Below are 15,193 nucleotides of genomic sequence, written 5' to 3' on the forward strand. Positions count from 1 at the left end.
CGCTTTTTTATACTGGCTGAGCATCAGGCTGCCCAGGGCGAGACATCCCTTCTACAACAAATACTGCAACAGTGAAGAGAAGAACAACTATTGTTATGGTAAGATTTTACACAACTGTATGATCTTATTGACAGGGGTCAGATAAACATACAGTAACCTTGGGATGCTGCAGTCATTTCTAAGATGGTACAACTGGTTACCTTGGTCAGGGGTCTAAAATTCTGACAAGAGATTCAATCATCATCATCTTCAACCCCCTTTTTTCAAATTTTCTATTAGGAGCTGGGGTGTCGCATCAGCTGTTACCATCTTTCTCGATTCAATGGCAGTGTCTTACCTTCTTTAAACGTCATGTCTGATTATTGCAGGCATTCTCTCACACAAGGCATCAATCTCTTTGCTGGACACCCTCAGCTCCTCTTGTCCTCTTTCTGTCTCTTCCAGATCTTCTTCACCAGACTGTCTTCTACTTTCCTGCACATGTATCTCAACCACTATAATTTGTTCCTGTTGATCTCTGCAATTGGAGCTAATTAGGCTTCTGCTCTGATGTCCTCATTTCTTCATCTGTCCCACAGAGTGCATCCTACTACCTGCCTCAGGCACTTATCTCCATCACCTCTAGCTTCCTCATATACATTTCCTTCCCTGCCCAGGTATGTGTACCAAACAGTAGTACTGGTTGTACCACTGTTTTGTGCCCCTGGGTTTTCAGTTTCTTTGGCATTCTGTTGACACACCCTACCCTTGACACTCTGTGCCAATTGGCTACAACCCCACTGATTCTAACTTTGACCTGTTTAATCACCCTTCTCAGATACCTAAAGTTGCTAACCTACTCCACTGTTTTTTTCTTCAATCTCAATTCTTATCTCAGCTTCTTCTGAATGTCCCCTTTTTCCTTGTACACTGGCACTAATACTCTTAATCTGTAGTCATCCGGGACACTCTTATCTCTTCATACTGCTATGAGCATCCTCAGGGGCCATTTCCCTTTTAACTCAGCCAACATTTTTATCATATCTGCTCTGACCTTACCTGAGCCAGCTTCTTTCCCTGACTTCATTTTTATTAGTGCTATTCTTACTTCTATGGTGAGCTCCTCTTCTTCTTTCATCACAGGCTGTCTGATTACAGCTTCTGCGGGATTTTCTTTACTTACAAGTGGCTGGAAGTACTCCTTTCATTTGCCTTTGATGTCCTGTGGACTGGTGACCAGGTTGTTGCTGGCATCCCTTATGAAGGGTATCTGATAACAATCTTCTTTATCTTTCCATCTTCACCTTACAACCTGATAGAGTTTCCTTGTGCCATCTACTGAGTCACTTTCCAGAAGCTGGTAGAGTGCCTCAGATGCCTTGCTCTTTGCTATTGCAACTGCACTCTTAGCCTCTTTGTTAGGCAGCCAGTATTCTTTATTTGCCTGGTCTGTCTTTTCTATCTCCCACTTTTTTTTTCTAGAACTCTTTTTAAAAAAAAAAAAAAAAAAAAAAAAAAAAAAAAAAAAAAAACTTCCTGAACTTCTCCAGTCTATCACCTGCTTTCCTTATGTACCTTATATTCATACCTGGCATGGCCAGAACTGTTCCATAGTCCTCCCACATACTGATTGGAGACAATGCCATTCTTCTTTAACTCCACCTATTTCCCCTTCTTCCTGTGGTCCTGGAGACATGAGCATTTCCTTAAACTCTTGTACTTTCTCTCCAGTTAACTTCCAGATCTTCATCTTAGTCTCTGTTGACCACAGAGCCTTCTGTGAACACTGCTTGTGGCAACCAGTGGTTTATGCTATGGGCTGACTGTTTCACTGGAAATTACTCTGCAACCACTGATTCTTCCCCAGTGTCCTCTTCTTAGTAGGAGGAAGTCTACATCAGTTCTGTGTTGGCCACTCTTGTATGTTATCATGTGACTGCTAATCTTGATGGACCATATGCTGGCCACTATCAAGCCATTTACCAGACAGAAGTCTAGAATGGCCTCTCCTTCTTTATTCCTGTTGCCCCATCCATGTGGACCCCGACAGTCCCCATATTGTGTTCTGTCATCCTATTATGTGTATTTAGGTCCCCCTTTATCAACACCAACTCATGTTGTCCTGCTTTATCTAGAAGGGCCTGCAACTGCTGAATGAATGTACTCTTTTCCTCACTATCACAACCCTGCTGTGGGGCATAGGCTGAGATTATGAATACTGCCCCATCATTACACTGGCGTATGGTTGTCATGAGTTTGTCACTAATTCTTAAGGCATCTCTCACTGTCTTCTGAAGTCTCTCCCATACTACAATTCTCAAAATAGTACTAGTTTGTCCTTCTGATTAGTAGACTGTGGATCCCATGCTAGGTGACTTTGCTGCATTGCCCCTCCACCTTGTCTTCTGGATACAGAGGAAGTCCAGACTCCTCCTTACCACCATATCATCCACTTCCAAGCTGCATCCTGTCAGTGTTCTCATATTGAGTTTAGCATTCTTAGTTGATGTTTGGCAGGTTGACTGTTTTTTACACCCAGCTTTTGCTCAACAGAGCTATACCAGGTAACCCAATCTAGGCAACTGGACACCAGCCAGTCAGTAGCTTACTGACCCAGGGCTGTTGGGATTTTCTTTTTATGGCAGATGCACATAGGCCAGTAGGGGAACATAGACTGCTCCCACCATTACCATGGATCCTTGGCATAGGTTAGAGTAGGCCGGGTCCTCAAGCCACTTATCACAGGCAAATACCTATGTCCATTTTTGGTGACATACATCAACATGACCAGATTTTACACCATTGAGTGGCTAGATGTGAAGTGGTACACAATCTGAGGTCCATGTTCTCCTATCTTGAGAATACTGCGCACCACAGTTGATGCCAAAAGTGGTTGGCCTATAGAACTCTTCTCCCAGCAGGACCATCTAAAGTTTGTGCTGCTGCCCATAACTCCATTTTTAGAGGAGTTTGAAGTGGAAATGCTCAGCATGTTTCTGGGAGGTGCAAAGAACCTCACAGAGACACAGAGTTCATAGGTAAGTACTAGGCTAGCTGTCCTGTGGGCCATTTTAAGCCTAGTCAATATTACTTCTAAAGGTTAGAAGCAAACCCTGTATCTTGTATCTGTGAGGTAAACACCTTAACCATTCTTCCAACCCCCAGGGATTACATGCAACCTCCACACAAGCATTATCCACATGTCAGGATCAAACCTTGTACCTTGTGCATGGGAGGCAAAGATGTAAACTATTATGCCAACTGTGACAAGAGGTTCAACAGGACCCAGAATAAGTACCTCATCATCAAATCACATAAAACAAATACAGAGTTCAGCTGCATGTAAATTTCCTTTTCAACAACCTTGTCAAAACATGATAGGTCTGATACAAGTAAGAAAGTAGCGGACTCCAAGTCAGATTGCTGACCAGTCACGAGTGGAGTCCCACAGGGGTCGGTCCTGGCTCCTCTCCTGTTTGGAATCTACTTCTCAGAAGTCCAGGCTAACACAGAGGGACTCTGTCTGACCAGGTTCACAGATGACTGCAAGCTGGGAGCCATGTAGACATCCAACAGAAAGGCCTCACTGAGACCAATGACTGGTGTTGAAACCATGGCCTTAAGCTAAATGCCAAAAACTGCATCATCATCCCCTTTGGGAAAAACTCAGTTCCCACTAATTACCACATCAATGGGAGCCCAATGAACACTGAAGGCATTATAAGACATTAGGGGAAAAAAGGTTGAGAACAACCTCTCCTTCGACAAGCACATTGCCACTGTGGTCAGAAAGTCCTTCTATGTGGCACATCTCATTACCAAGGGTTTTGCATCCAGGAAGAAAGAGGTCATCGTCTCTCTCTACTCTTCCCTCATTAGGCCAGTCATCGAGTATAATGCCCCATTTGACATGTACCTCACTAGACACATGCAACTGCTGGAAAGGCCACAAAAGTACCTCAAGAAGAGGATCCTAGGCCTTAAACACATGTCCTACATGGGCAGACTCAAAATACTCCAGCTATTCTCTGTCTCATATCGTCTACTAAGAGGTGATCTCTGCTTGACATACAAAGCCATGTCTGACCCAGCTCTGTTAGAAATTCTACATCTGAAGAAATCCCAATCCCTCCACACCACATACTCCAGAGACCACAGCCTCATTACCACAATCAACACAACATGGTGGAGGGACAGGTTCATAACCCAGAGATTGCCTGTGCTCTGGAATAGACTTCCCATACATGTCAAGCAGAGCATTTCACTGGCCCTCTTCAAGAGAAATCTTGACGAGTGGATGGGAAATAGAAAGTTCACCCCGGGAATCACTCCAGTGGCTCTACTTGATAGAGGCACTGGGAACTAATGTCAGGTGCCACGATGCCAGGGCACTTCTATGGGCTAGGCTTGTAAAGGCTCCAGGGCCATTAGCCTAGTACGCACCTATGAACCTATGAACAAGTCTATATTATCCAGATCTCAGGCTCTAATCCAGCCCTTACAAGAACTATGGTAACTGGAAACCCCCCATCCTTAAGTGAAGTACAGATGATCTGGTAAAAGAAGTTGACTCATGCACTTCCAGTTAAGATCATACAAGCCTAGTATGACATGTATCCAGTCTACTAGTAGCACCAAGCATTACACCGACTACGGGGACAAAATCATTTGTGACGATACAATGAAAACTCATAACACCTCAAAGATGGTACTCACCTCCAGTAAGAACTTACTTAGCCCTGGGAATGCACTTTGGGATATCCCCAACATGACTGAAGCAAGCTTTAATGCAAAGTACATAGCAGCCAATTAAGGTTACTCAATGGAAAACCCTTTTCAGGTGGTCAGACAGAATGGACTTCTTAACCTCTCCACCAACTAGAATAGAGTCGCTGGTCAGTATGGTAGTGCAGAGATTCCTGAGACAAGTATGAAGACTTGTGGGAAATCTCTGCCTGATATGTTGAGAAATTATCATCCAGTGAAAGCATGTCCTCAAGCAGACTGATATAATGCAACCTGCATTCTGTCCCTTGACCAGCCCTTTCAAGTCTGTGGAACTCAACGATAAAACCATTGCCAAGGCAGTGTATAAGCTGTAAGTTGTCTGGTATCGTAGTTAGCAGCCCTCTTCTGGTAGGTACGCTTGTTAATCAAAGGCAGGACAAGAGGAGAAGCAAGAGAGAAGGTGGTGCACAGCAGACGGTGAGATTTCTTGGGAACTAAATGAAAAAAAGAAAGAGAATCTAAGGCCAAAGTGCTGACCTCATTTAAAAGTGGAAAAGCTTACAAGTGCAGAGGTCATTACCAGTCAGGCGAACATGATCTCCTTCTGCCTTTCCGTAAATTATAGATCTCTTGTTATGATACTACTTCACATGTTACTAATCAATGTTCACATGTTCATATATGTTCATATGTTAGTACTAGGCTAACTGCCCTTGTGGGCCATTTTAAGGCTAGCCAATTACCCTATGTGAGAATCAAACCCTGCACTTTGTGTTTCCAAGGTAAACACCTTAACCATTATGCCATTCTCCTGAATAAACTACATCTGCCTGTTTTTCAGGGACATCTGATTCTCTGTGTTATCTATGTTTTAACACCCTGTGTAACCCACCTCTCTTCTTGATTTATAGCATTTTCCTGTCATGCAGTTGTGTTGAATTTACATTTTGCTACCTATGATATGTAACCTTCAGTTTGTGTTCTAGTATTATGAATATTAACTGTCTAACAGTAACATGTTATTTTTGATTACTGTTTACTTTAATGACCTGTATGTGTTACGAGATGCATATATAACTGTACAAATTTTATTAATCTGCACTATGGCTCTTGCTTTAGCAGTACCGGAATTTTCTTTATTCTTGATTAGTCTAATATACCATGTAATAAAAGCAGATAATTGTTTAAATCATTACTGGAGAATCCAGGCTTATGACGAGTCATTCTTGGACCACAGAGCATATAATAAATAAGACAACTAGGTTACGCGAGAGTTTAGTGTACAGATCCACTTACTTATCCACTGCATTCCAAGTGACAGTAAATTCAATAATCTAAATGTATACTACAGCTGTTCACGGAGAGGACAGGAGCTAAGCCATTATCATCTCTGTTCTGTTTCCCCTCAGACTAATGCATTGCTGTAGTCATTAAATAACTGTTATAGTTAATCAATGATATGATTTCCACTTTCCAGTCCTAGAATCAAATCATGCTGTTCATTGTGTTATGTTACTTTATTTATCTGTTAACCAGGTAAATGAAATGATCCATCCTGACACTTTGCAGACACAGCCTAGGGTCCACAAGATCAAGGGAACTTAAAACATACATGGATAATTTACAGCAACCGATGAACCAGTATGTTTTTAGGAAGAAACTAGAGAGCCAAGACAAATCTCCTACAGACAAGGGGAGAACATGCAGACTCTAGAGATACAATGGCTAGATTTCAGGACTGAACCTCACATCCTGGAACTATGGAGGCAGGAATGTTATAGCAATAACCGACGACGTTGGTGTGGTATATTAAGATTTACCCATGGTTGGTGTGGTTTAATCACAAGGGTGAAGCCCGAGTAAATAAATAAAGCCAGCCATGGGTAAATCTTAATATACCACACCACAGAATCAGTTATTGCTATTATACAATGACATTATTTAAGAAAAAACTGACTTACTTTTTTAAATAATGTCTTTGTATAACAGTGCCGTGGTGTCCTTCCACTTCCGCTACATATCCGCATGGGTATGGGACTTGCATTCCCATGCTTACTCAGTACATCAATGCTTTGGAAAAGAAGCAACGGAGAAGAGAAGGTCTCCATTGCTCCTTTTCTCTTTCTTTCTTCTTCTTTTTTTTTTTTTTAAATAAAAAAATGTTTCGGGCAGTTTAGGGGTAGGAGAGGAAATACAAGGAAAATCAGGTACATGTCTTTAGTTTTGAATAACGTACCTGATTTTCCTGCTATTTTCAGTCTGGATTTCTGATTTCATTTATTTATTTTTGTTAAAAAAAAAATTAAAAGTTACAGTATATACCAATGGAAAAAATTCCAGGCGACAGGACCTTTTTCCATTGGTATATGCTCAGATTTACAACTGGCATGGTGACTGGGCTGACCAATCAGTGTGTTTGTTTTTGAATATTAATGCTCAGTCATTGTAGAATAGCCTTTAAGCTATCATGCTGCTGGTGGGAATATGCTTAAACTTTTCTTTTTCATCACAATAGTTCTATTGAGTACAATTAGGTGACACTTATGAGAGAACCATCTATTTGAAAATGCATGTCTGTTTAATGTTAGTTCATAGTAGTTACTAAACAAAGGAGCTTAATTTCCAATGAATGTCTATAGAAAGTGTAATCAAGATATAGTAAGTGTCAAATGTAAGTATATTAAACAATATTGTAATGTATAATATATTAAGTATACTTTATTTTGCAGACAGGAAAAGAATGTTATGCAAAACAGGCTCCCCTTTTTAGATACCCAAAGGGGGACACTTCTTTCTTTAATATATGGCTTTTCAGGACAAGCTACATTACAGTCACTGCAAATGACTTATTTCCTTCAAATTATTATCAAAATAATGAGTCACTTCTATATAATTTTAGTTGGTTTTGTTGGTAAATATCAAATAATAGGTGTTTCAGAGGTACCATCATAGTTTTTTTTGTAATATTTACATAACTACTACAAGAACATTTCTCCTAAAATATCAGTACATCTGTCATTTTTCATATTTTTTTGCAATACAGTAATCTAGCTTAGGACTGTCCTGCAAAAAGGTGCTAACTCAAATGCAAAATACAGGGAACAAAACATATGTGCTAAAACAGGAATGTGAAATATTGCACAACGGTCACTTTTCAGCCCGGTGAACATGTTCCCTAACACCCTTACAGCTAACTTACCTTAACACCGTGTTTCTTCTACACCACTGCCTCATATACTTTGTAAAAAATACATCTAACTTTTTTCCTGCCTTCAGCTTTACCTTCACTATTCATCATAATTTTTTTATGGTTAAACTTAATTTTCAGAACATAAACTATGAACCAATTCCTAATGTTAATTCGTACTGAAATCCAAGATAACAATTCATAGAAAATTCCAGCATTACAGATGCGTGCAGAGAACATACTTGTCGCTTACAACTCCAGCATCAGCAAGCAGTTCGAAGATTCGTAACAGCTGCAGTCTGAGCAAGTCCCTGCGCTCCCGACGTTTCTTGTTCTGTTGAAAAGTGAACAGGTCATAAGCATAAGCTGATGGATGTAATTCTTAACAGAACAAAACTGATGACACAAATGTAGTCAATAAAACATGGAGTGGCATTTGTAATGTGTAACCCCAGCCTGCCAGCTTATTGCAATAGTAATGATAGGAAAGTTCAATTCAGAAAAGTACAAGTCATAACATGCCAGTTCACAACACTGTGTTGCATTTCTAGCATCTAGAAGGAATATTTGAGTACTGTCCTGTGAAAACACATGCACTATAAATCCTGCAAATGACACGAGTAAGAAGAAGCACATAACTAACCTCTGGTCTTCTTTCCAAGGCTTCCTTCATTAATGGGTGCAGTTCTTCCACTAATTCCCTGAAGATCAGAAAGGCACTATTAGCATGAAATTAGAAATGATCACACAGACACACACAGACACGAAGCAATGACCATCACAGCATAAACCTCCAGAAAAGGCATAGAAAACATACCACACACAATGACAGGTTTACTAATTTTCTTTTTTTTTCTCTTACTCCACACAAACCAAATATAATGAATATAGACCATTAAGGATTCTGTAACAAATGGCATTCTGAGTTCTGGAGGTCAGTCGGGAGAAGGCTTGAGGCAATTAAGGAATTAAAACATTACAACAACAGATCCTGCTGTTATATTACTGGACTGCATTACCAGTATCATATACAGCACAAAGGTCAAACTACAGTTAATTTCAGTAAATAATGGGCAGCAATTTTTTTGCTTATTTGTATTTACTTTTCTTTGTTATCAGGAACACACACACATGGACAATGGACATGTGCATGTGTGGTGGGTGTGTGTGTGTGTAGGTCAGTAATTTAATTGAATGTATATTTTTGGCATTTGTTTATCAATGCAATTTGCTTGACTAAACAGATGGCTGACATGTCAGATCACACAGTTCTTGGGGGTTGTTAATACGCCCAATACTGTTCAGTCTCAGAGTTAGTATATATAATCAGCATGGGGTATGAAGGGGTAAGTAGGCTTTCTTTTTTTGTTTTAGTTTTTGGATGCACCAAGATTATTGCTTGTGGTCAATGTTAAGAACACTGACTTCTGGGTCTTTTGGTTTCTTTCAGTACATTTATATATATATATATATATATATATATATATATATATATATATATATTACACACACACACACACACACACACACACACAGATATTTCTGGTACACTGAGTAGGTATATTTTTATTTTTCTACACTAGTCATCAACATTTATGTACACTCTTCTTAACAAATAATGATTTTTTTATATATATATACCCTTATACCACAACAAAACTACCAAAACTCCTCTAAATTGTATATATTTACAATACTCGAAAGAAGAGTAAAAGTTTGCAAATCTATTGCAAACCATCAGATCCTCTTTCCTCAGAACTATGATAAACTGATGAAAATACTTAGGTTACAATGCATAGCACTGACTATAACAAAAAAAAGAGTTTTTGTGGGGGGGGACAAACCCCCCCCACATCTCCATTATCTCTAGGTTATGAAACTTTTGGGGAAAGGAGAAATTTCCTTACCCCCGCATTTCTGCAGCCTCACTAACTGAACAGAATGTTTTTAACAAAACAATGGAACTGACAAAAACAATCTTTTCAGAAGATGTTTTCAACATCCCTTCCCTCTTCTGAATTTACCAAAATGAACTAGTAATCCACACAAAACTTCTAGGGATTTGACATTCATCTAAAACAAAAAAAACTTGCTGCCCTCTATAGGATAAAGCCCTACCTTACTAATGACACAAGGAAAACTATACCACAACCTACCTACTTGTGACCCGCTTTTACAGTGCTCACATTTTTATAAATCTGCAAGCCACTGATTCCCACCTACCCAAATAACACTACAATAAAATAGCTGCTCATGTCCCATACAGGGCAAACAAATAGCTTTGCACGGATGGCAAGTGCAATGGCCAAAACAAAATAGCATAAATACAAAAAACAGCCAGCACCACACAGAGAATCAAAAGACTTTATTAAGTCTTAGTCATAATCCCTTTAGTACATTATAGTACAAAAATCTTCAGAGAATTTTCACACACAGACCGGTTTCGGCCCAAAAAAGCCTTTATCAATGGGATTCAACACCCAATGGTGTTCTCTTTTATACAAAAACAGTCACCCTTACAACCAATGCAAAATCCCTAATAGTTTACTAACCTAACTATTACCATACCTTTAATATAAAAAATGAACAACATACCTGTTAACAAAAAATATATAACAACCCATATAATATACGTTGTTACTAAAGAATAATTATAAATCTTTACAAATGTTCATTCAGACCCGGGGGAATAACCCACACAGTCTAATGATCCATGCTTTTTCCTTTTTATTTAGAAATTCATGCCATTTAGTTTTATTAAATCTTTGACTACCCACCTTATCAACAATAGTAAAATGCAAATTGGCCATATTGTGAACAAGAGTGTGTTTGTACAGTGCATTAGTAATAACTTTGTTCCTTATATGTTTAGTATTAAATTTTACAAAATCTACTTCTCTAGAGCAAATACATCTAATCCTCATATATTGGGATTTGGGAATATTTTTAACAATATGTCCTGAATGACAGGTGGATGCATGTAAAAGGGAGTTCGAATGAAACAGCTTCCTATACTCCGTGCCCTGGAGGGTACCATCTGCTAATTTATTGATCATCACACCCAAAAAGGAAATACATTTCCTATCAAAACTAACTGTGAAATGGATACCCCATTTGTTTTCATTCAAGCATTGCACAAATTCTCCCAAATATGTGACATCAGATTTCCAAACCATCCAGCAGTCATCCAGGAACCTTTTCCAAATGTCGATCTCTTCCATGAAAATGTTATGACTTCTATCATAGATCATGAAATGTTCAACATAACCCATGAAAAGGTCTGCAAATAGATTTTGCAAAATTTAATGATGATCTAACTAGGAGGTTTATTGAATGGGGATATTTGGCCAAGGATTTAATCCAGACCAGTGATATAGTTGGTAAGATGCCCAGAGAGGAATTGCTTAGTTATCAGAGTCATAAGTCTAACAGAGAATCTAAAATTAGATTCACGACTACATTTGGTTGGAATACTAAACAGTTGACCAATCTAATCCAACGACATTGGGATATTTTGTTATCAGATGAGTACTTGGGTGAAATATTGGATAACAGGTGTGTCTTTTCCTTTCATAGGGGTGTCACTTTAGGTGGAAACCTCAGTTTTTATAAAAAACACCTATTTTCCAATGTGAAAATCCAACGTACATTGGACGGCACTAGACTATTTGGTTGTTTCCCTTGTGAACACTGTAGTTTTTGTAGATATGTTCTTAAAACAAAGGTGTTTACAACTAAGAATACTAAACGTATTTTTGAAATTCAAACGTTTGCCAATTGTAGTAGTAACTGGGTAGTGTATTTGGCTGTTTGTCACTGCTCCACATTTTATATTGGTCAAACATCTAGATCTCTAAAACTGCATATCTTGGAACATCTAAGTAATATAAGGAACAAAGTTATTGCTAATGCACTGTACAAACACACTCTTGTTCACAATACGGCCAATTTTCATTTTACTGTTATTGATAAGGTGGGTAGTCAAAGATTTAATAAAACTAACTGGCATGAATTTCTAAATAAAAAGGAAAAAGCATGGATTATTAGACTGGCTGGGTTATTCACCCCGGGTCTGAATGAACATTTGTAAAGATTTAGTAACAACATATATTATATGTGTTGTTATATATTTTTTGTTAACAGGTATGTTCATTTTCTATATTAAAGGTATGGTAATAGGTTAGTTAACTATTAGGGATTTTGTATTGGTTGTAAGGGTGACTGTTTTTGTATAAAAGAGAACACCATTGGGTGTTGAATCACATCGATAAGGCTTTTGGGCCAAAAGCAGTCTGTGTGTGAAGATTCTGTGAAGGTTTTTATACTATAATATACTAAAGGGACTATGACTAAGACTTAATAAAGTCTTTTCATTCTCTGTGTGGTGCCGGCCTTTTTTTGTATTCATGTCGCATACAGAACACATCACTACTTAGCTCTTCAGCAACTTCAGAGGACTGAACTGCAACACACCCTAACCTTCTCTCAGTTAGTCAGTACATATAACCTAATCTACAAGTCAGATAAACACCCCCGGATCAGCAACGTAATTCAACACTAATCTACCAGTAGAACCCTCTGCTCCACAAACACCTATTAGTAGTCGGAAAATGTAATAACTCTGCAGGTGACTCTCTTTCTAGTCCTCCACTGATCCAAAAATGTGGAACTGCATCTTACTCATTGTAAGAACTGAGATTACTGTACTTACCGTAATTAGTTGGAAACATTGTATGCAATGAGAATTAAAAGCGAAAGTCTTAATTACCCAAGCTTGTGCTGAACAGGTGCCAGTCTTTCCTCTGTGGACCAAGTCTTGTGCACTTTTAAGAATGAATTTTCCAAACACTGTAGTTCATTTAATAAGGTTTTATTAGATGCTCACAATATCTGAATACTGTCTTTATTAACTACTGATAAACAATTCAAGTTGCTGCACATTATATTCTGATTGTCCTGAACAACGTAAGCAGACAGTGTCTAGATGACCCGTTTTATGTACTCAAGCTCGAGTGTTTTACATCTCTGAAGTAACAGGTCAAACAAACTTATTAACATTAACTGAACGGCTATCCTGAACACAACATATTATATTGCTTTAGTCCAGTATTTTATTTACTTTTTCTAACCTTGGTCTCAGGCTTTGTCTTGTATGTGCAACATTCCATTAAAGAACATTCTGTAGCTGACAAGATTATATATTTCCCTTGAGCAAAGAACATTCTGTCTGAACACTTTATGCTTATCTTTTATTTTTAATAAACTGTCTTCCATGCTTGGCCAGCAAGGTTATTTTCCTGTCTGCTTAACTGTCTTTTATGCATAAATGAAACACAATTTATTTTACCCTTTAGCTGGTCTAATAAATGGACATTCCTAATTTAACAGTTGCCCCTGGGGTCCCTGCCGAAAGTCTATTGGGACCTGCTTCTGTAGTTACCTTACATTTATATTGCTAACTACTGTATTTAGCTTTATGCTACTTGACTTATAATTTGAAAATAAAAAAAAAAAGTATTTGGTTAACCTGCAATTTTAATTTTGATGACTAGGTGTCACTTGACATTTATGCCCTGTTTGGATTGAAGTCTTTTAACTTTATGATTTGAATAAACTTGTAATTTAAAATTTGACCTCTAGTCTCACTTGAGCATCTATGGCCTGTTTGGATTGAAATTTCTTAACTTTATGATTTGATTAACTGAGGGGTTTTTAACATAGGGTTAGTCTGCAAACATATACACTCTTCCTGAAATTTTTTACACAGTTTTTTTAGCTGAGGATTTTAAAACGTATACCTTATGATAGGCCAAATTTTCTGAAAACCTACATAACCTAGTAGCTGATGGTTGTACTTTATTAGCTGCTTACAACCTTACTCCAGGACTGGACTGGCAACTTTGCATTGTGACCTTTTATCAGTACTGAAAATGTTTGGGAACATCTCAGTGCATTATAGTTCATAGATGTGTGCTAGGCGAATGGCCCTGGAACCTTTACAAGCCTAGCCCATAGAAGTGCCCTGGTATCGTGCCACCCAACATTAGTTCCCAGTACCTCTATCTATTAGAGCCACTGGAGTTATCCCTGGGTTGAACTTTCTATTTCCCATCCACTCATCAAGATTTCTCTTGAAGAGGGCCAGTGAGGTGCTCTGCTTGACATGTATAGAAAGTCTATTCCAGAGCATGGGCAGTCTCTGAGTTATGAACCTGTCCCTCCAGCATGTTCTGTTGATTGTGGTAATGAGGTTGAGGTCTCTGGAGCATGTGGTGTGGAGAGATTGGGATTTCTTTAGCTGTAGCATTTCTAACAGAGCTGGGTCAGACATGGCCTTGTAAGTCAAGCAGAGATCGCCTCTTAGTAGATGATATGAAACAGAGAATAGCCAGAGTTTTTTGAGTCTGTGTATGTAGGCCATGTGTTTAAGGGCTAGGATCCTCTTCATGAGGTACTTTTGTGGCCTTTCCAGCAGTTGCATGTGTCTAGTGAGGTACATGCCAAATGGGGCATTATACTCAATGGCAACCTAATGAGGGAAGAGTAGAGAGAGATGATGACCTCTTTCTTCCTGAATGCAAAACCCTTGGTAATGAAATGTGCCACACAGAAGGATTTTCTGACCACAGTGGCAATGTGGTGGTTGAAGGAGAGGTTGCTATCAAACTGTGTCCCCAAATCTCTTATAAAGCCTTCAGTGTTCAGTGGGCTTCCATCACTGTGGTAATTAGTGGGAACTGATGATGATGCATTTTTTGGCATTAAGCTTAAAGCCATGGTTTTGACACCAGTCATTGGACTCAGTGAGGCCTTTCTGTAAGATGTCTGCATCACTTGGGGTGTTAATAATGGCTGTTAGCTTGCAGTCATCTGCAAATCTGGTCAGCCAGAGTCCCTTCATGTTGGCCTGGACTTCTGAGAAGTAGATGTCAAACAGGAGAGGACGCAGGACTGATCCCTGTGGGACTCCACTCATGACTGATTGGCAGTCTGACTTGGACTCCACTACTTCCACACTGTGGGTTCTATCTGTGAGCCAATTTGCAACCCACCTAGTGATATAGGGGTTGATGCCTAGTTTGGTGAGTTTATCAATAATTCCTGAGTGGGGAATGGTATCAAAGGCCTTGGCTAGATCGAGGTAGGCTGCATGAACTGCCTTGCCCTCATCCACAGGTCTGGTGACTGACTCAGTGAAGTCAACCAGGCTGAGCAGGCATGATCTACCTTTCACAAAACCAAATTGCGTGGGATCTAGAGTTTGGAGATTCCCTATATCCTTGTTAATTAGGTCCATGA

General features: G+C 39.1%; 1 protein-coding gene across 7 annotated transcripts in view; it reads right to left on the reverse strand.

Annotated features, from left to right (window-relative positions):
• The window catches only part of FRY (FRY microtubule binding protein), a 2,210,679-nt gene that overhangs the window by 665,257 nt on the left and 1,530,229 nt on the right, over positions 1–15,193 (reverse strand). For all 7 annotated transcript variants that reach the window (XM_044073229.1, XM_044073230.1, XM_044073228.1 and 4 more), the window contains exons 24-25: positions 8,538–8,595; positions 8,137–8,228 (exon numbers count right to left, since the gene is read on the reverse strand). In XM_044073229.1, the coding sequence (XP_043929164.1) occupies positions 8,137–8,228; positions 8,538–8,595 (150 nt within the window). The remainder of the gene's footprint in view (positions 1–8,136; positions 8,229–8,537; positions 8,596–15,193) is intronic.

This window comes from Protopterus annectens, chromosome 5.part1 (assembly GCF_019279795.1).
Source record: "Protopterus annectens isolate FY-2018-M chromosome 5.part1, PAN1.0, whole genome shotgun sequence".
Classification (NCBI taxonomy): domain Eukaryota; kingdom Metazoa; phylum Chordata; order Ceratodontiformes; family Protopteridae; genus Protopterus; species Protopterus annectens.